The 21,645-nt window shown below is 37.8% G+C and overlaps 1 protein-coding gene across 1 annotated transcript in view; it reads right to left on the bottom strand.

Moving 5' to 3' along the window:
- Positions 1 to 21,645, bottom strand: part of DNAH8 (dynein axonemal heavy chain 8) — a 310,762-nt gene that overhangs the window by 151,850 nt on the left and 137,267 nt on the right. Inside the window, exons 46-54 of the mRNA XM_061195092.1 lie at positions 20,869 to 21,115; positions 20,498 to 20,739; positions 20,270 to 20,410; positions 18,706 to 18,943; positions 14,902 to 15,044; positions 13,848 to 13,982; positions 12,920 to 13,042; positions 6,185 to 6,398; positions 1,431 to 1,540 (exon numbers count right to left, since the gene is read on the bottom strand). Of these exons, the coding sequence (XP_061051075.1) occupies positions 1,431 to 1,540; positions 6,185 to 6,398; positions 12,920 to 13,042; positions 13,848 to 13,982; positions 14,902 to 15,044; positions 18,706 to 18,943; positions 20,270 to 20,410; positions 20,498 to 20,739; positions 20,869 to 21,115 (1,593 nt within the window). The remainder of the gene's footprint in view (positions 1 to 1,430; positions 1,541 to 6,184; positions 6,399 to 12,919; positions 13,043 to 13,847; positions 13,983 to 14,901; positions 15,045 to 18,705; positions 18,944 to 20,269; positions 20,411 to 20,497; positions 20,740 to 20,868; positions 21,116 to 21,645) is intronic.

The raw sequence follows: 21,645 nt of genomic DNA on the forward strand, positions 1-21,645 counted from the left end.
GATCCCTGGTCAGGGAACTAAGATCCCACATACTGTGCACTGAGGCTAAAAAATTTTTAAAAAAGAAAGAAACAAGTCTGGAGTCGGGCAAAGAGGGCTGGTATGGAAGTGCTGATTTTGAACTCATCAGCACAGAGATGGTGTTTAAAGCCATGAAGCTGGATGAGGCTACCTGAGTATGAATGGAGGTAGAGATGAGGTCCCAACATGGAGATCAAGTGCACTCCAGTATTTAGAGGAGGGGAAAGAGTGGGGACTTAGAAAAGGTAGCCAGTGAGGTAGGAAGAAAACCAAGAGCAAGAGGCCCTTCTGAAGCCAAGTGAAGAAAGTGTTTAGAGGGATCCTTTACATCAAATGCTGCTAAAGCGTCAAGTCAGAGGAAGAAGAAACCAACCCTTGGATTTGGCAAGACTGAGGAATTTGGTGACCTTGATGACAGCAGTGGAAATGAAAACCTGTACAAAACGGGTTAAAGAGGTAAAGAAATGTGAGGAAGTGAAGCTGATAAACATTCATAAAACAAAAGAAGCTTTGATGGAAAGATACCAGGAAGGCCAAAGCTTTCCAGAAAAATAGGTATATGGGCACATTAAATTGAACAATAGCCCCACTGGAAAGTAGATGGACCTTACCATAGAAAATTATCTCAGACACTCAGACCTTCTGAAACTCCATGCTGGAGCTTCCCCAGGACACAAGCTTCTGCCCAGATGTGTGTAAGTGGCCAAATGAATGTATAGTGAACTATGACAATTAATCCTCATCTCCTTCACCAATTTTTTTTAGCAAATATATCAACCTTGTTTTGTTTATTTTTTTCAAATCTCAGACCTACCCTTAATTGCTTTTTCATGAGTCTGCCTTCAGACATCTGGTGACAGCCTCAATGCTTACTGAGTTTTACTTAGGGCATTGACCTCTGTATTAAAATCTAGACTATTTTGTTGAGTACATTCCATCCATTTACTAATTCATGCTCCACCTCAGAGAAATCCACAAGTTGGACTTTAAGTCTTGGTTAGCTAAGAATATCTGGAAATCCATGTATTCCCTCAGTCAGTGAACATCTGAGTATCTGACACAGTTTGGTTGTTGGCAGCAGGTAGGGAAGACAGACATACAAAGAGTTACAAATCAGAGTAACAAGTGGAAAAGCAGTGTTCTCATTTCAGCAAAACTCTACTTTATCCTGGATGCCGTGTCTGGTTTACAGTAATATCTCATACATATGGAAAGCATCATTCAGTCAGAATATTTGCTCCCTGGAAGGAAAAGGTGTCATAAATCTACTTCAGCACCTAATTTGTCTTTTCCAGAAAAACACTACTACCCATGATGTGATGATAACTTCATGAGCCATGAGGTGAGAACTAGGCTGAATAACTGTTGACTTTTTTTTTTCTGATTATTGACAACGGATGATTCTGTACCTTAGTCCACTGCCACAGCACTCTGCTCGCTGAAACCAAATTCACAATCATCTCACATATTTCGGGTCTGAACTTTCTGCAAGGATCAAAATACCCACAGCCAATAACTCCTGAAAAATAAACAAGATTGAAGGTACGAGATTACTATAAGATCACAAGGTACCTGTTTATCCCAGTGAATAAATCATTACAAGATGACTAAGCTAGGTGATGTGAAGAATTTCTCTCAAGGAATCAGCTAAGACTGTTAGTCAGCAATGGGGCTAGCAAAGCTTAGTATGCAGTGATAAGCATTTTATATGTATTAACTCCTTTAATCCTCCCAACATCCTATGAGAAAGGATCTGAGGTAGATATTATTGTTATTCCCATTTTCTTATTTATATTTTTATTGAAGTATAGTTGACATATAATATTTTGGTATTTTCAGGTGTACAACATAGTGATTCAAATTTAAAACAACACACTGGTCAGAATGGCCATCATCAAAAAGTCTACAAATAATAAATGCTGGAGAGGGTGTGGAGGATAAGGAATGCTCCTACACTGTTGGTGGGAATGTAAATTGGTGCAGCCACTATAGTGAACAGTATGGAGGTTCCTTAAAAAACTAAAAATAGAGTTACCATATGATCCATCAATCCCACTCCTGTGCATTTATCCAGGGAAAACCACAATTCGAAAAGATACATGCACCCCAATGTTCATAGCAGCACTATTTATAATAGCCAAGACATGGAAACAATCTAAGTGTCTACTGACAGATGAATGGATAAAGAAGATGTGGTACGTATATACAATGGAATACTACTCAGCCATCAAAAAGAATGAAATAATGCCATTTGCAGCAACATGGATGGAACTAGAGCTCACCATACTAAGTGAAGTAAGCCAGGCAAAGACAAATAACATATGATATTGCTTATATTGGAATCTAAAAAACATGATACAAATGAACTTATATACAAAACAGAAATAGACCCACACAAACAGAAAACAAACTTAAGGTTACCAGGGGGGAAATGGGGGGGAGGGATAAATTGGGAGACTTGGATTGACATATACACACTATTATATATAAAATAGATAACTAATAAGGACCTACTGTATAGCATAGGGAACTATACTCAACATTTTGTAATAACCTAAAAGGGAAAAGAAACAGAAAAAAAAGATATATATGTATGTATAACTGAAGCACTTTGCTGTACACCTGAAACTAACACAACATTGCAAATCAACTATACCTCAATTAAAGAAATGATCACCACAGTAAGTCTAGTAGCCATCTGTCACTATACAAAATTATTACTATATTATTGACTATATTCCTAATTCTGTATATTATATCCCTGTGACTTATTTATTTTATAACTGGAAGTTTATACCTCTGAATCCCCTTCACCTATTTCACTCAATTTTCCCATTCTCCTCCCCTCTGGCAACCACCAGTTTGTTCTCTGTATCTATGAGTCTGTTTCTGTTTTGTTTTGTTTGTTCATTTGTTTTGTTTTCCAGATTCCCTGTGTAAGTGAGACCATAGGTATTTGTCTTTCTCTGTCTGACATGACTTGCCATTTGTGACAACACAGATGGACCTAGAGGTTATTATTATTCCCATTTTAATATGAGTTTAGTAACTTGCCCAAGGTCACCCACCTTGTGTGTGGGTGAATCTGAGGTTTGAACCCAGGAAACCTGGCTCTGGAACCTGTAAAACAGCCCTCAGTCTGAAGAGTAGAAGAGCTGGAAAAGAACTTAGAGACTACTTCCTCATCTTACAGATAAGGAGACCAGGCACAGACAAGTAAAGCAAACTGTTCAAGTTCACACAGATTGGTTGTTGACAGAAGTGAAATCAGGACCCCCATATCTCCTGACCTGCAGTCAGCCAGCACCCTGGCCTGGGTGGTGATGTAATGGTTCCTAGGAAACACCCAACACAGCGACAATCTGACATAATCACCCTCAGGAACTACTGTTATAGACTGTTCCTGAAGTCCCAAAATGTGTTTGGTGTTAGACTGCAAAAACAGATTTAACTCTACTTCGTCCCTGTGAGACTATATGTTGAGCAGTATGTTCAGTTCTGAGCATGGTATTTTCAGAGGAAAATGAATACGAATATCTGCTCAGAGACGCATAGCAGGTTTATGAAGGGTGGGTCAGCTAAAGAAACTGGGCTTCATTCACATAGACCAAAGAAGAGCAGCCTTGAGGGAACGTGAAATTGTCCAAAGTCATGGTTGGTTGTGCTAGATGCCTGTAAGGCCTTTTTGCTTCCTGAAATCCTATGATTCTAGACCTCCAGCTTCCTGTGGCACAAATGTGTTATATATGAAGCATGGGATGTGGAATCAGAAAACAGAATCAGCATCACACGTTTGCCATGCACTAGCTATATGGCCTTAATTGGGCAGTTATTTTACTTCTCTGAGCCTCAGTTTCTGGTTTGTTTCCATATCTCATTTTCAATATTAATCATATCAAAGAGTGTATAAAAGTTTAACAAATAATCAAACACTCACGTACAGCCACTAGACTGAGGAATACAACATTGTCCTAGTACATTAGAAGCCTCTTGTGTCCAATTCCTCCTCCCTCCAGAGGTAGACAGGGCTCTGACTTGGTGAGAATCAGTAACTCGCTTTTCCAAAGAAAAGCTTTGGCACTTACGTTCTTGAACTTTAACCTTTTCCTTTCAATTTTTGAAATTTAATTTAATGGAATCATGTTATATGCTCCTCTGTGATGCTTTTTTTCCCTTAACATTGTATTTCTGGGCTTCATCCATGTTGAAGCAGGTAGCTGTGTTTGTTCACATTCACTGCTCTAGAGCATTACATGGTGCACCCACGCCACAGTGTATTTATCCGACTTTACTGTCAATACATAATTGGGTTACTTCAAGGTTTTTGCTGTCAGGAACACTGTTCTATGAACCTTCTTGTGTAAGTCTTTTGGTGCACATGTGAAAAATCAACTACAGATGGGTTAAGGACTCAAATACTGAAGGCAAACCTATATAACATTTAGAAGGAAACATAGGCAAATACCTGTATGACCTCTGGGTAGCAAAGGACTTCTTAAATGAGACTCATAAAGCACAACCATAAAGGAAGAAAATGGTGAACTGGTATATACTTGGAAGTGGAATGGCAGAGGGTGTGCACATGTTCTACTACCAGTAATAATGTCCAGTCATTATCAAGGGCTCAGAGCAATTTATACTCCCACCAGCAGGGGAGAGAGTCTCAGTTGCTTTACATTTTCACCAATGCCTGATTTTTTGTCAGAATTTTTCATTTTTGCAAATCTAGTGGTTATAAAATGGTTTTTTCCTGGTGTTTTAAATTTCCATATTCCTGAATTCTAATGTTTATCATCTTTACCTTTGTTTATTAGTCATATGGTTTCCTCTTCTTAAAGTTCCTGGCTTTTGGTCCATGTTTATATTAGGATGTTTGCTTTTTATCTGATTGATTCTTTGGATTTCTTGAAGTACTCAGATTACTGAGTTTTTTGCTTTTGTTACATGTGTTGAAATTTTTTTTCTTCCACTTTGCAACTTGTCTTTTTTCTACTCTTTTAATGTTGCTTTTTTAAAATATAAATTTATTTATTTTATTTATTTTTGTCTGCGTTGGGTTCTCATTGCTGTGTGCAGGCCTTCTCTAGTTGTGGCGAGCGGGTGCCACACTTTGCCATGGTGTGTGGGCCTCTCATCACGGTGGCCTCTCTCGTTGCGGAGCACAGGCTCCAGGCATGCGGGCCTCAGCAGTCATGGCATGTCGGCTCAGTAGTTGTGGCTTGCAGGCTCTAGAGCACAGGCTCAGTAGTTGTGGCACACGGGCTTAGTTGCTCTGCAGCATGTGGGATCTTCCCGGATCAGGGCTCGAACCCATGTCCCCTGCATTGGCAGGCAGATTCCCCAACCACTGCACCACTAGGGAAGCCCTAATGTTGCTTTTTAACTGAACAAAAGCTCTTAATTTTAATCTAGTCAAATTTATCATTTTCTTCCTTTATGGTCTATGCTTTCTGAGTTTCATTTGAGAGGTTCATTCCTACCCAGAGATCATTCCAATATTTTCCCATATTTTCTTCCATTGTTTTACAGCTTTGCCTTCCATATTTAAATCTTTAATCCTTCTGTATTGATTTTATGCTTGGTGTGAGGTAGGGGTCCAATTTCAATTATTTTCACATAAGAATTACTAAATATCCCAGTACCATTTCTTGAAAGTCTGCCTTTCTCTTCTGATCTACAGTACTTGCTATGTCAAATAATTAATGACCACATATGCATGGGTCAGTTTCTCTTATATGTCTTCATGTACATAATTTTAATGGAATGGTTTATGTGAGTCTAAATTTGGTGTCAAAATATCATTTTCATTAACATAGCAAAGTGCTACATTTGACTTAGTATATTATGTTGTTAACCTCTGATCAATGGGCTATCATTCATTAGCCCAAATTTCTCTGATTAATCGTGTCAAGAAAACCAAAACACAAAGGTTTGCTTACCTCTAAAGCCAACCTTCAACAAGGCTATTTCTAAATATCCCTGAGTCTTACAATAGGCTATAAACATGAGTCTTCTTAGTATTTAGTCCCTGGTATTTAGCTCTCCATTTCGGATACTTAATCCTTACTTCAGACAGGGCCTTTTTATCTCTTAAATAAGGTTTTGCATGGTTTATGTCCATTATGTAATGCAATAAAAAATTAAACACCAAGAATAGTCGTACCAAAAATTTTGTCTATTGAAGCATTTGAAGGCAATGTGCAATTAAACACAGTAAACTGTCTTTTCAAACGTTGTGGAATATCATTTCGACCGCCTCCAGGGTGGATCATTGCCGCTATGAGCTGTACGTCAACGATAGTAGTGAAATCTCCAGGCTTATCCAAGCTGTACATTCCTTCCATTTCCATCATTTGTCGCACAATCTCGTTAGTTATCTGGAATTTTATATAGTAACATTTTAGTAACACATCGCTATCATTTCCTCCAAAGCTCCTATAAAATAGTACAGATGAGATCAGAAGAAAACGCTCAACTTTTATCAATGAAGTGTTTGTGAATGTTGCCTTCAAGGCAATTTGACTTAAATAATACCACCCATAAACCCTAAACTGTAAGTTGAATATGCCTGGTGCAAATCCAATGTGCTCTTTACCATGCTGATAAATCTAGATAGGAGAGTTACAGAATATTTGGTACAATTACAAGAGTTCTCAGAGTTACAAGTTTTACTATAGTTTTATATCTTTCACACTCCACATTCAACTGTTTAAAATACCTTAAATCAGAAAATGGGATAGTTTTACTCCTGGATGTTTTGGTATTGGATTTTACATCCTTATCTTTCTTCTCTGTAGCCTCTACCACTGCTAACATTTCCTCCGTATTGAAATTTCTTCCTCTCTTGTTTTTAGAGGCTCAGTTCTTTCCAGGCTCATCTTGAGACCTTGGATCACTTCCCAAGCCATTCTTTCTCCATTCATCCCTCAAATGTAACTCTTCTACAGGGTTCCATCCTTGGCTCTTTTCTATTTCAGGGGATGCCATCTCAACGCTATATCCTAAAGAATCTCAACTCTGTAACTCTAGCTTCAGATTCTCTTCTAAACTCCACACCTGTATATACAAATTCCTATTGGGCATCTTTGAGTGGAAGACACACAAGCCCCTGTAATATGACACTCTTTCATTCAAGAAACATTTAATGAATCACTACTCTGTGTCTGGCTCTGTTGTAACATAGACAAAAATCCCTGTCTTCATGGAGCATACGTTCTTGTGGTGGGAGACAAAATATACACGTGCATGCCTGTATGTATGTATGGGTGTAAATAAAATGGTATAAGTCCTTTGGAGAAAATAAAGCAGAGAAAGGAAATAGGCAGTGCTCAGGGATGCAACTGAATATGGAAGCAGGAAAGGCTTCATCTCACATGACATATAACCAAAGACTTGAAGGAAGTGAGAAAGCAAACCACTCAGATATCTAGGAGAAAAGCATTCCAGGCAGAGGAAACAGCAAATGAAGAGGCTCTGAGTGAACATTACACCCAGTGTGTACAAGGATCAGTAAATGTGGTTGGAGAATCATGGGGAGATAATATCAAACAAACAGTGTAGGGTCTTTAGATCTCAGGAAGGATTTTGGCGTTTATATGCTACATGTCTCACGGGAGGATTTTGAGCAGAGGAGTGTGACACACCATCTGACACATTTTTTGTTTGTTTGTTTTGGCTGTGTTGGGTCTTTGTTGCTGCCCGTGGGCTTTCTCTAGTTGCGGCGAGCAGGGGCTACTCTTTGTTGCAGTGCACAGGCTTCTCATTGTGGTGGCTTCTCTTGTTGCGGAGCATGGGCTCTAGGCGTGCGGGCTTCAGTAGTTGTGGCATGCAGGCTCAGTAGTTGTGGCTCGTGGGCTCTAGAGCACAGGCTCAGTAGTTGTGGCACATGGGCTTAGTTGATCCACAGCATGTGGGATCTTCCTGGACCAGAGATCAAACCCGTGTCCCCTGCATTGGCAGGCGGATTAACCACTGCGTCACGAGGGAAGTCCCATGACACATGTTTTAACTGGTTGCTGATATGAGGATAGATTGAGAGGGGCAAGGGAAATGGGGAGACAATGAGGAGGCATGTGTAATGATCAAGAAGACAGATGGCGGCTCACACCAGGTGTTAGCAATGGAGTGATGAGCAGCAGTCAAATCTTGGATATAGTTTGAAGATGGAGCCAACATGATTTCCTAACAGGCTGAATGTGGAGTTGCTATTTCTTGAGATGGAGAAGACTGTTGGAGGAGCAGGTTTAGGGAGTAACAGGAATTTAGTTTTGGACATGTTAAGTTTGAGATCCAACTAGACATCCTTAATTGGATTTAAAAAGTCTGAATTCAGGAGCTTTTCATCTTATAGATGATATCTAAATATGCCTCCTCTCTCCTCACCTTACAGGAACTGCTGAGAGGTCTATCTGCCCTGGATCCCTGATGAATGGGAAAGGAAAAGGGAAAGAAAAAAGAAAAAGAAGTCTTCCTTGGGAGGTTGTAGTCTCAGAATGACACTTTCACAGACTTGCACCATGGGTATGCATAGACTAAGTGGGCCAGAGACTTTGAAATATTAACCTTGCTTTGAGATGATCCTGACTGAATAAGCACTTAAGGATCTGACAGAAGAAAACTCAAACCTGTCTGGTTGCGGACACATTCATCCTAGGCTTTAAGAAACAGCAACAGGTAATTTTTCAAGGGCAATGACCTGGCAAGCAGTCAAAGGTACTTACAGAAAACAAGACAGTTTGAACGTGAACAAGAACTATTAAAACAACAGAGAGCAGAAACAGACCCATATAGACTTCAGATGCTGAAATTAACAGACATAGACTTTAAAACAAGTATGCTCAACATGTTTAAAGAAATAGACAATGATTTGAAAATATATGCAAGGAATAAAAATGACAACACACTTGAAAGAAAATAAGAATCAAATAGCAACTGAAATTAAAACTCAATGGATGAATTTGACAGCAGACTGGACAAAGCAGAGAAGAAAATTAGTGAGATGGATGACAGGAGAGGAGAAATTATCTAGACTAAGTATTGGAGAGAGAAAAAGTTGGGAAGTATAGAAAAGGAGGACAGAAACATAGAGGGCAAAGAAGAAAGTCTAATATACATTTGGAGTTTGATAAGAAGGGAAAGAAAGTGAGGCAGAGGCAATATTTGTAGAGATAAGAACTGGGAATTTTCTAGAACTGACACAAGAGACCAAACCACAGATTCATGAGTCCCAGTGAATCCCAAGCAAATAAATACAAATAAATCTATACCAAGGAACATAATTCAAAAAAGAAAAAATTACAGGAAATTAAGGCAACAAGTGAGAAAATGCAGATTAATTTCAGAGGTGCAATGACTAAGTGGTAGTTGACTTCTCAATAGCAACAAGGAAAACAGAAGACAGGAATCAGATATTTAAAGTGATGAAAGAAAATAACTGCCAACCTACATTTTTCTATCCAGCAACATCTTTCAAATAAAGAGGATGAAATAAAGACTTCTGCAGACCAAACAAACAAACAAAAAAACTAAGAGTTTGTCACTAATAGATTTTCTCCTAAGGAAGTTCTAAGAATGAATAAAGAGTAAAAAAAGTGGTAAAGAAGTATGTAATGCAAACAAAGAGTGAATATATAAAACAGTAAAAATAATGCCTCATGGGAGTTCACTTTAAAAATAGAGATATAGATGACCAAAAAGCACATGAAAAGATGCTCAACATCACTGATTATTAGAGAAATGCAAATCAAAACTACAATGAGGTATCACCTCACACTGGTCAGAATGGCCATCCTCAAAAAAAATCTACAAACAATAAATGCTGGAGAGGGTGTGGAGAAAAGGGGAACCCTCCTACACTGTTGGTGGGAATGTAAATTGGTACAGCCACTATGGAGAACAGTATGGAGGTTCCTTAAAAAACTAAAAATAGAGCTACCATATGATCCTGCAATCCCACTCCTGGGCATATATCTGAAGAAAACCATAATTTGAAAAGACACATGCACCCCAGTGTTTATTGCAGCACTATTTACAATAACCAGGACATGCAAGCAACCTAACTGTCCATCAGCAGAGGAATGGATAAAGAAGATGTGGTACATATATACAATGGAATATTACTCAGCCATAAAAGAGAACAAAATGATGCCATTTGCAGTTACACAGATGGACCAAGAGGTATCATACTGAGTGAAGTAAGTCAGACAGAGAAAGACAAATATCATGATATCGCTTATATGCAGAATCTAAAAAAATGATACAAATGAACTTATTTACAAAACAGAAATAGAGTCACAGACGTAGAAAACAAACTTATTGTTACCAGAGGGGAAATGGGGGGAGGGATAAATTGGGAGATTGGGATTGACATATACATACTACTATATATAAAATAGATAACTAATAAGGACCTACTGTATAGCACAAGGAACTCTACTCAATACTCTGTAACAACCTCTATGGGATAAGAATCTAAAAAAGAGTGGATATATGTATATGTATAACTGATTCACTTTGCTGTACACCTGAAACTAACACAACATTGTAAATCAACTATAGTCCAATAAAAAATCTTTTAAAAATAAATAAAACTGGCATAACACAATATAAAGGTGAATAATATAATTTATGCTAATAAAAAATAAAAAATAAAAAATAATAATAGAGGCATAGACTTAAAATACAAGTCAACAATAAAATTATAAATCAGGAGAAAGATAAAGGAAATTAAAGTGTTCAAAGGTCACTGGATATACAAAATGGGAAAGAAGTGTTAGATTATCTTTATTTTTGATTATGTATGTAGGAGGTACTGTCTAGGGTAACCACTAGAACACAGAAATTGACTGCAGTAAATGGATAGTAAGAAAAGGAAAAAGGAAAAAAAAAAATCAATGTCCTCAGTGGAATAGGAAGAAGGCTGTAGCACTTCATGCTCAGCTGAGGGCAAGGAAATGAAGGTGTCCAAGGTCTGAGAAAAAGACGGTATGAAAGGAACCTGAATGTAAATGTAGGATAGGAATAGACAGGATAAAGATATATAACACAAAACATGCAGTATAATTGCTGGGTAGTATTATGAGCTCAGTTGAGGTCCATAATCATGATTTTAAAGTGATTTTAAGCAGTATTGTGTGTTTTTCTCCAGCCAAGTTTGGCTGCATAGGTGCAGGTGGCTGGTGAGCAAAGAGGCTTAACAAGGATTTAATGTGGTTAAGGCTTTCACAGATGAGTACAGGGTGCATGCTACCATGATTATAATGAAGGATTATGGAATTTTAGCTGGAAAGGAAGTAAGCGAGGAAATGAGAAGAAATGAAGGAGAATTTAATGATGGTAGGAACAATGGCTGGTAGCTCCATCTGTAGTCTGGGTAGTAGAGGGAATGAGCTACAGAGTGTGGACATGGTGATCAGAGAATAAAACGCTTGAAATTGAGATAATGAAGGGATCACAGTTACTGATAATGACAAGGTGTAGGGTACGACTGCATGAATGAGTAATTTCAGACCGAGTGGAAGACATGATCATTGGAGGAGTTGAGGTCAAGGAACTAAGAGGTCAAGATCATGTATGTAGATATTGTTTGGCATCACTGAGAATTATGACAAGCAGGACTGGCTGCATAATTTGTGAGGCTCAGGACAAAATGAAAATTCAAGTGTCTTTATTCAAAAATCATTATTAGGAATTTCAAGACAGTGACAGCAGAACATTAAACCACGTGCAAGTTCCTCTGAAGTGCGAATCCCTCTGCAATGGCACACTGGCACACTGTGCACACCATGAAGCTGGCCCTGGAGACTGGGACAGCCCTGGAGAGAGTAACAGTCATCAGGGACTGAAATCTTAGGGGAGGGATGGGTGTGACCCAAGGGTCCAAGATGACTGCAACAACATGTGGGTGTGAGGTCAGAGTGATAGGTTTTCAGGGAAGAGGGCAATGAGAACGGAGAAGGACATCTCCCTCACCTCCAGGTGAGAAGTCTGCAGGGAAAGCAGCATCCTGGGTTTCCATTAGAGCAAAAAGGTGAGGGAAAAGCTCAGAGAAGAAGCTGAATTTACAGGGGATTTTGTGGATGAACCATGGCTGCCAAGGGCACACAGAAAGTTTTCAGGAGTGGGGAAGTAGGAGATGAGGCCAGACAAGGGCCAAACAGAACTGATGGGGATTAGTGTCAGGATGAGCACGGACAGACCTGGGAGTCCTGACATCCTGGTGATGGCTGAGGTGAACCAGGATAAAGGGTGGAAGGGATGTGACGGGTCCTAGTGGGCTCTAGATGGATGGTGTTGATGAGGCAGTAGATGGTGGTGGAAGGACGTGTTGGGGATCCCACCAGGAACAGGCAGAACCCTGGCAGCAGCTGTGAGGTCCTCTAAGGGGAGTGAGTCTGGGGATGACAGACAATCACAAGTAGGACAGTGGTACATGGTAGAGTTTTGGTTTTTTTTTTTAAATTGTTTTCTGGGAATTCCCTGGTGGTCCAGTGGTGAGGACTCTGTGCTTCTACTGCAGGGGCACGGGTTCAATCCCTGGTGAGGGAACTAAGATCTCGCCTACCGTGCGGCGCAGCCAAAAAAAAAAAGTGTTTTCTAAACATCAGGTACTCCTGGGAGAGAGTATATAGAGTGGGAAATAAGAGAACAAAGATAAAACCCTGGGGAAAGGAAGAAAGAAGCCAGAAAGCACATTGAAATCAAGCAGCCAGAGAGACAGAAGGGAGTGTTGGGGGAAAGCATATAGGGATTTCAAGAAGGAAGAATGTCATCTATAACCAAGAAGCCAAAAAAGACTGAGAATTGTTACTAGGCTTAATAAAGTGACAGTTATTGATCTTTTCATATATAACTAAGAATACTGATTAAATATAATCTACATGAGATATTTTAGTCCTACCTGATCTCCCCATTCATTAATCACAGGCATATTAATATCATCAATAAATATAGTCATTTTTCTGCCTCCGGGCGGCCCATATGTGCTTCCCATCCTCTTATCCACATAGCTTTCAATTGTTCTCTAGAGAAAAGGAAATGGTCTGTCTTATGCATTACATTTCAATCCATTTCTAAAAGTGATGAACATGCTTTTCAGAGTAGAATATAATTGACTTATTTGTTTAATATGTGTAAATATTGTTATTAAAATAAATATTGCAAACTTTAAAAAATAAGTTGGAATATTAATCATTAATTTATATTAAAAGACACTCCAATGTTCAGCTTCAGCTTCAGTATTAGGCCAAAGCATGCTATTTGGATTTGGCCTCAGTGTCAGCCTTAGGAAGGTTAAACAGCTGAATGCCAACTTCAACACCAATTTTTTTGAGATATATATATATATACAGTCAGCCCTTCATATCCACGGCTTCCACATCCTTGGATTCAACCAACTTCCATCAAAAGTATTTGGAAAAATAAATTCCAGCAAGTTCCAAAAAGCAAAACTTGAATTTGTCTCACACTGGAAACTATTTACATAGCACTTACATTGCATTTACAACTATTTACATAGAATTTACATTGTACTAGGTATTGTAAGGAATCTAGAGATTACTTTGAAGTATATGGAAGGATGTGCACAGGTTATATGCAGACACTACCCATTTTATGTAAGGGACTAGAGCATCCACAGATTTTGATACCAGCAGGGATCCTGGCACTAATCCCCCATGGATACTGAGGGACACCTATATATATATATATATATATATATATATATATATATATATATATATAAATGTTTTATTTGCATACAGATTTTATTGTATCAACCACTTAATATATTTAATATGATAATGACTACAGCAAGTGATGGGTTTTACCTGAAACATCATTGGTTCTGTGGCAGATGAAAAGTTTAGACTTTTAGATAACTGTATTTCAGGGTCATATTTTTTCAAATAGGCCTTAATCATTACAGTTTTTGCAGTTCCCTGCTCCCCCGTGAGTAAAACAGCCTGCAATCGTAGGATAATCATGTTGAAAGGTGTTATAAGATGTTTAGTTTTAAATATATTAAGGTTCTAGTAGCCATTCTTTCATTCTATAAACTAAAACAACTAATTTTTGATTACTTTTAAGAATTAGACCTACATCAAAATAAATCCTAGTGGAATTAAAGATTTAAATGTAAAATATATGCTATAAAAGTGCTGGAAGAAAGTGTGGGTGAGCAGTCACGTAACCATGGGAAGGACTTTGTAAGCAGATACCCACTTTCCTTAGCACGCTGGAAGTCAGCATTTCAGGGAAGATTGAGTTGGAGTGAATCTTGGGACCTGGAGTTCATTTACCAAACAGGTTTCCCTGAAATGACACCACCTCTGGCCCCTTGTACTTTAATTTTTCCACCAATAGTTGTAAAAAGGGATGTGTTTCTTACATGGTTTGCAATCATCTAAGAAACTGAAAACTAAAATATTGCCTGCCATATCAGTAAACGAGGATGTTGCAGCCATCAAGCCATTACATTACAGCCACCCAGACGGTGCACCCTGAGGAGACTCAGGAAGAGAAAACACAGGATACTGGCCCCAGATAGCTGAGGTGCGTACCAAAGGGATGATTTCAGTGAGCCCAGACTCTTGCATCTTCCCATACCCAGAAAAGCGCTAAATTCCTTAACTTGAGATATCTGGGCTTTTTTTCATTAACAGTAATTCTTTGATGTTCCATCTACCTGGTCTTCTGTTGCAAAAACTTCTGTATATTCTGGCTTCCCCCCACCCGCCTTGTCTCTTTGGAACATTTTTCTCAGTGCTATCTGAGGTGCTGTGTCCCAGGCTTGAAGTCCTAAGAATGTCCACCAAATAAAACATAACTCTCAACTTTCAGGTTGTGCATTTTTTTTTCAGTCGACAAAACTATCAAACTTACTTTATGCTGTTTTGCAATGGTGTCTACCAAAAAATTTGTTCTAACATTGTCAACATTTGGAACCAAAATTGATGAATATTCCGGAACACTGTCAGTTGGATAATAATACGGCTGAAGTTTCTTACTCCAATGCTGCCAATCACCTATACAATAATTAAACTGATCTTAATAAAACTGCATTCTTCAGAAGTTATCTCAATACAAAACACAAGTGCTATAAACAATTAACAGAAATATATAAACATTTAAACATTTTTGCAAAACACGTTAACATATCTGCTTATCTAATGTATGTGGCATTTGATAATTTAAATTTGTTTTTGCCTCTTTACAAAGTCAGCTTTAAATTGCTAATTATTTATCTAGAGAGATCTTGGTCTGAAATGGAATTACAACCAATGATATGTTTAGTATCTAGTAGGAAAACCACATTAACTAAAAGGATGGGAAAGACCAAAAAAGGGATTGTAGATTACTGGACATAGGATGTTTGCCATGAGAAATGGGAAAAAATAAACCTGGCCCTAAAACTAGTGTTAATAAAGTGCCCAAATTCCTGACTTACAGTCACTGCTAATTTACTGACTGATATTATTGTTATAATAATTATTGTAAGTGCATTTCATCAATTCTAAGAAAAATATTTTATTTACATTTTATCATCTCTGGAACCTCCTTTCAATCTATTATGTCAGAATCGCTGCTGGCTATGCAAACTTGATGAGAGATGTTCATACTGTTGCCATTTAAATTGAATGACTTGCATTGTTGGTATTGCATTCTTGAATTTAACTGCCATTTTAAAGATCTTCCAAAAGATACCATGATTCAGAATTGTACCAAAAAAGTTACTGTGTATACAGAATGCATGGAAAGAGAGCAGAGGAGCACACATTTGATAGTAGCAAAGCAAACATTCATCATTGGGGGAATAACCTCAATTTCAACTTTCGTTGCAAATTATGGAGTTCTATGGTTAAGTGCATGTTTAACTTCTAAGAAACTGCCAAAGTGTTTTTCAAAGTGGCTGTATATTGTGTACCATTGTGTAGTTAGCAAAGTGGATATACTACTGGATGTGAGAGCTCCACTTGTTCCACATTCTCTCCAATATTTGGTATTATTAACCTTTTAATTTTAGCCATTAAATTAATTAGAATTTAGTCATTCTAGTGGCTGTGTAATGATTTGCATTTCCCTGATGACCAATCATGTTGAATATCTTTTCATGTGCTTTTTTCACCATTCATAAATCTTCTTTGGTGTAGCATCTATTTAAAATTATTGCCTATTTAAGAAATTTGGATTGGCTGTCCACTTATTATTGAATTGCAAGAGTTCTTTATGTATTCTGGATAAAATTCTTTTATCAGATATATATTTTTCAAACATTTCTTCCCATTCTGTGGCTGGAATGGGAATTTTATTTTCATAGTGACTTTCAAATAGATTTTAATTTTAATTTTAATGAAATCAGGATGTATGAGTGCTCCAACTTTGTTTTTTAAAAATTGATTTGGTTATCCTAAATCCTTTGCATTTCCATAAAATTTTATAATTCAGTTATAAATTTCAACCAAAAAATGTCTATTGGGATTTTCACTATGATTGCACAGAATCTATAGATCAATTTGGAGAGAAATAACATCTTAACAATACTGAGTTTTCTGATTTGTAAACGTGATTTATCTTTCCATTTATTTAGGACTTCTTTAATTTCTCTCAGCAATTTTGTGGTTTTCAGTATACAAATCTTACACATATTTTGTTAAATTTATCCCTATATATTTCATTTTTTTAATGCTATTTTAAATGGTATATTAAAATTTCAATTTCCAATTTGTTGTGAGCATGTAGAAATACAAATTATTATTATATATTGTTCTTTCATTCTGTGACCTTGATAAACTCATTTACTAGTTCTAATTTTTTCGAGGATGGTTATATTATCTGCAAATAAAGAGAGATTTATTTGTTCTTTTCCAATCTATAGGTATTTCATTTGTTTGTTCATGTTTATTTATTTACTGTCTTATTGCACTGGCTAGAACCTCTAGTACAACGTCTAATAGAAGTGGTGAGAAAGGAATATTATTGTCTTGTTCCTGATCTTGGGAAGAAAGTATTCAGTCTTTCACCATTAAGTATAATGTTAGCTTTTTTGCAGATGTTCTTTATCAGAATGATAAAGTTTCTATTCCTAGTGTACTGTTTTATCATGGAAGGATGTTAAATTTCATCAAATGCTTTTTTAAAAAAATATTTATTTATTTAGGCCATGCCAGGTCTTAGTTGTGGCACGTGGGATCTTCGTTGTGGCATGCAAGCTTCTTAGTTGCGACACGCAGACTCTTAGTTGTGGCATGTGGACTCTTAGTTGCGACAGGCACGTGGGATCTAGTTCCCCAACCAGGGATCGAACCCAGGCCCCCTGCATTGGGAGCACAGAGTCTTACCACTGGACCACCAGGGAAGTCCCCAAGTGCTCTTTCTGCATTGATTTAGAGGACTATATAATTTGTTTGGTTTTTAGTCTATTAATATAGTGAATTACATTGACTGGCTTTTAAATGTTAATCCAACCTTCCATCCCTAGAATAAATACCCACTGGAACTCAATATATTATCCTTTTATATACTATTGAATTTCATTTGTTAAAATTGTATTAAGAAATGTGTGTCAATATTCCTGAGGGAAAATGGTCTATAGTTTTCTTTTCTTGTAATGTCTTTCTCTGTTTTTGGTATCAGGACAACACTTACAAACCCTTATAAAGTGGAATGGGAAGTGTTTCTTCCTTACATTTTCTATATTTTGGAAGAGTTTATGTAGAATGAATGGGTATTATTTCTTCCTTAAGAATTTGATGTACTTCACCAGTGAAGTCATCTGGGCCTGCAGTTTTCTCTGTGGGAAGGTTTTTAACTATAAATCAAAAATTTTTAGTAGATATAGGGATATTTAGGATATCTATTTCTTCTTGATGAGGTTTGGTCATTTGTGTCTTTCAGAGTATTTATCCATTTCATCTACCTTGTCAAATGTATTTTCATAACATTGTTTCTAATATTCACTTCTTATTTTTTAATGTCTTTAGGGTTTGTAGTAATGTTCCCTCTTTCATTCTGAATCATGGTAATTTATGTCTTCTCTTTTTTTTCCCTGATATCTCTGGTAAGAGATTTACGAATTTTATCGATCTTTTCAAAGAACCATCTTTGGATTGGCTCTAGATTCTGAGAATTCATAGCTAGATTTAAGGGTGCATTTAATTGTTAGTTTCTTTCAGGGAGAGGTGAGCTGGGCCCTACCACACACAGGAGGCTAGGGGGCTGAGGTGACAGCACTGGACTTTGCCGAGTCTGCTACGTGTAAGTAGGATCCCATCTGCTTGGTTCATTCTCTGCTTATTCTGATATTTCCAACAGAGAAGTTCTAAGACTGATCTGTCATGAGCATTACTATGCTTTGCAACATGAAGAATCTTTGTTCTCTATACTGCTACCCTTCCTCTTCAAGCAAGAGAAAACAGATGCTGTAAGAAGTGTTGCTAACTTATTTATGTTAGATTTCACTGAGACCACTGCAAAAGAAGGAGAAGTCAAGAGCCTCTATAACTGTTCCCAGCCTGGCCCATATGCAAAATCCTACTGTTCCTTGCATATATGCCCTTTAAAAATGGTATTAGCAATTATGTTATTCATGATTGGTTTAATATTTCCCCACAGAAGAGTTTACGGAGTTTATCTTTTTTCCATTAAAAAAAATGTCATTTTATTTCAGGTATAAGTCACTGTGCTTACCATAATCAGTAACATAAAACTCATACATGGTTTGATTCGTGCCCTTAGGTATTTCTGGTAAGTCTAACTTGCTTTCATGATTTCGTAAAAAGGCTTCAAGCTTGTCTCTGCTTTCCAATTCCAGAAGGGCTCCTAAACTCCACATTAGAGCAAACACAAATAATTTATGAAGATGTTCGACACATGAAATGCCACCTTCTTCTTTGGAGGGAATTAAACCTTCCAGAAGATTGAGAGACTGAAAATATTTAAAATACAATAAAATAAAGTTTTATATTTAGATATTTTAAATAAACATTTTAAAATGATAATAAATTTAAAAGGAGAGAAAGAGAGAAGAAAACAAATATATCTCCAGATATTGCTTGATCAGTGTCCTACAGCTAGCAGCATTTAAAAGAAAGGCCATTCTGCTTTAGGCAGACTGCATGATCTAGCAGAAAGGACACCAAACTGGGAATCTGGAGGTGCCCCAGCTCACACCACTAACATCTCTGAGTCTCAGTTTCCTGATTTAAAAAGCAAAAGGCCTAGACTAGATGTTTCCTAAGGTAGCTTCTGGTTCTAAAGTTTGGTTATTCCAAATTTTATACATCAAAGATTTTATTTCTTTTAACATGTTGTAAGGCTCAGCAAATTGTGCCCCAGGGGCCAGCCACCTGTTTGGCAAATAAAATTTTACTGAAACCAGTCACACTCATTCATTGTGTCTGGCCGCTTTTGCTATGCAACAGCAGAGCTGAGGGGCTGAGACAGAAAGTTGTGCAAAGTCTAAAACACTTATTTGCCCCTTTAATAAAAAGTGTGCCAAACCCCATATGGCATCAGAAAGAAATGTATCTACAGTAAGACATCCTTTGTCTTTCATGACAAAATTATTTCAAGATAAGATTTGCACTTACATTTGGGCCTCATGTATCAGTTCTAAGCTACCCACCCTCCCTGACTGACGTCCCTCACACTAAGAGAGAATCAAAGCACTAGAATGGGATAATGAGAGATCACCTATGGACTAGAATCAGGAGAGCCTCTGAAAAATCTATGATTAGTTCTGTTTCTTCCAAAGACTAATAAGAAAAACTGAGAAGAGGGGGAAAAACATAATTCTACAAACTACTTGGAGAATTGTTCAAAGGTTTTCCCTATCTAATATATATAGTAAATTTGCAAAGCCAAGACTGCCACCCAAATTTTCCTCCTTGCCACCAGCTCCTTGTTGTGCTTTTCTGTAGAACTTCCAGCTTTACTTATTTAGTCTACTCTCATTTTTGGACACTCTTTCTGGGAAGGTTATACTAAGCTTGACGGTGGGAAAGACAGTTCATTCCTCTTCCCCTGACAATACCGCCCTGGGAAGTGAAACTCATGAAGAGATGGCAGTAAGAGCGTCAATAAGATCTTTAATAGGAATCAAACTTCTCAGAGCCTTCACCTCCACATCACAAAAAGATTTTGATGGGACTGTGTGAATTTTCCATTTCAGATACCTCTAAACTGCAACTGAGTGGTGGGGGGGGGGGGAATCTCACATCTAACTAGTGAATGTACAAAGAAAAATACTTACTTGCACAATATAGTTGCACTCTAAGAGTTGCATTTTTGGATTGAGGTTCAGTTTCATAAATGTATATATATCCTCAAATATTTTATCATACAGACTTAGGAATACAGAAGCTTCCTGTATAGTACGCTTCTTCAACCACGCCTGCAGCAAAGAAACAGAGTCTCTGTTTATAAGAGAGTGAGACGTGGAAATACACTGAACGCGCTTCTGCGGGTCTGTCGTCCCCACCTGCAGTATTGGCCTCCAGCTGAGAGCAGAGCTGCTGATGTAGACCATGCCCATCCTAGAAACCGTGGCCGGAGAGGCGTTCTCAATATTGTGGACTTCAAACAAAAGCTTACAATTAGGGGCCATGGGGATGCGATCGCCATTGGCCAGTGTGAGGGTTTTGTTGTCATCCAACACGGAATTTAAGTTCTCGATCCAAATGGCATCAACAGGGCCGTCTAAAACGAGGAAAATGTTTTCACCTGCCAATAATGTAAACAGAAAATCACTTTTCACCTGCAGATAATCAAAACAGAAAATTAAACCAATACTGTGTTATTGATAAACTGGCAGGGGAAAAGAATGATCACCAGAAAAGAGTTTATGTGTACCTTTTTTAGCTTTTAATGTTTTTCTCCACAGAGTAGAAAAAATCCCATCTGTCCAGTCATTGGTCGCCGTGTCCAGTCTGCCAAACATCTGAGAAGCCGTAATAGCTTTTGGATTCATTCGCATTTCTCTATGAGGCCTTCCGCATTCTGTTAGTGCCTTCATCAGGATTGTTATAACGGTTGTCTTCCCAGAACCACTGGGCCCAAGAGTCATCAAACCATGGCGTACCAGAGAAGTCTCATATAACTACACAATGAGATAATCAATTGAAAGATGTAACTTATGAGTCTCTTGCTGACATTCATAGAAGTTGTGTGCAGAAATTTTAAAAGCTTTAAATAGGTTTTTCATTAAAGTAACTTGTTCACTATTTAAAAGAAGAGAATATGCCCCCCAAAAATGTTTTTTTTGTTTTACTAGAGGTGGATAGCAAATGAGCGGCACGTTATAAAACGATATAAGTGATAAAGTAATGACAATGTGGAACTTTAATTACATTTTGGAAATAATTAATTCAGGATCTAGTTTTGGGGTCTCAAACTACTGTTCCTTGTGATTTTCGTTTGCTGATGCATAAGGAGCAGTTTGTGTGGTGATGTTGCCCCCCGGTGGTGGAAAGCAGCAATACCAACCAACTCAACCAAGACCCAAGTTGAACACGCACCAGCCTTCTGGTTCCCCAGAAGCACAGCTTGAGATGAGGGTTCCTGTGCAAGTGAGTGTTCACCAGGGAAACTTTTAATGGAGTAAGGGAAGCAGGAAAAAATGTGGAGAGG

Source organism: Eubalaena glacialis, chromosome 7 (genome assembly GCF_028564815.1).
Source record: "Eubalaena glacialis isolate mEubGla1 chromosome 7, mEubGla1.1.hap2.+ XY, whole genome shotgun sequence".
Taxonomy (NCBI): Eukaryota; Metazoa; Chordata; class Mammalia; order Artiodactyla; family Balaenidae; genus Eubalaena; species Eubalaena glacialis.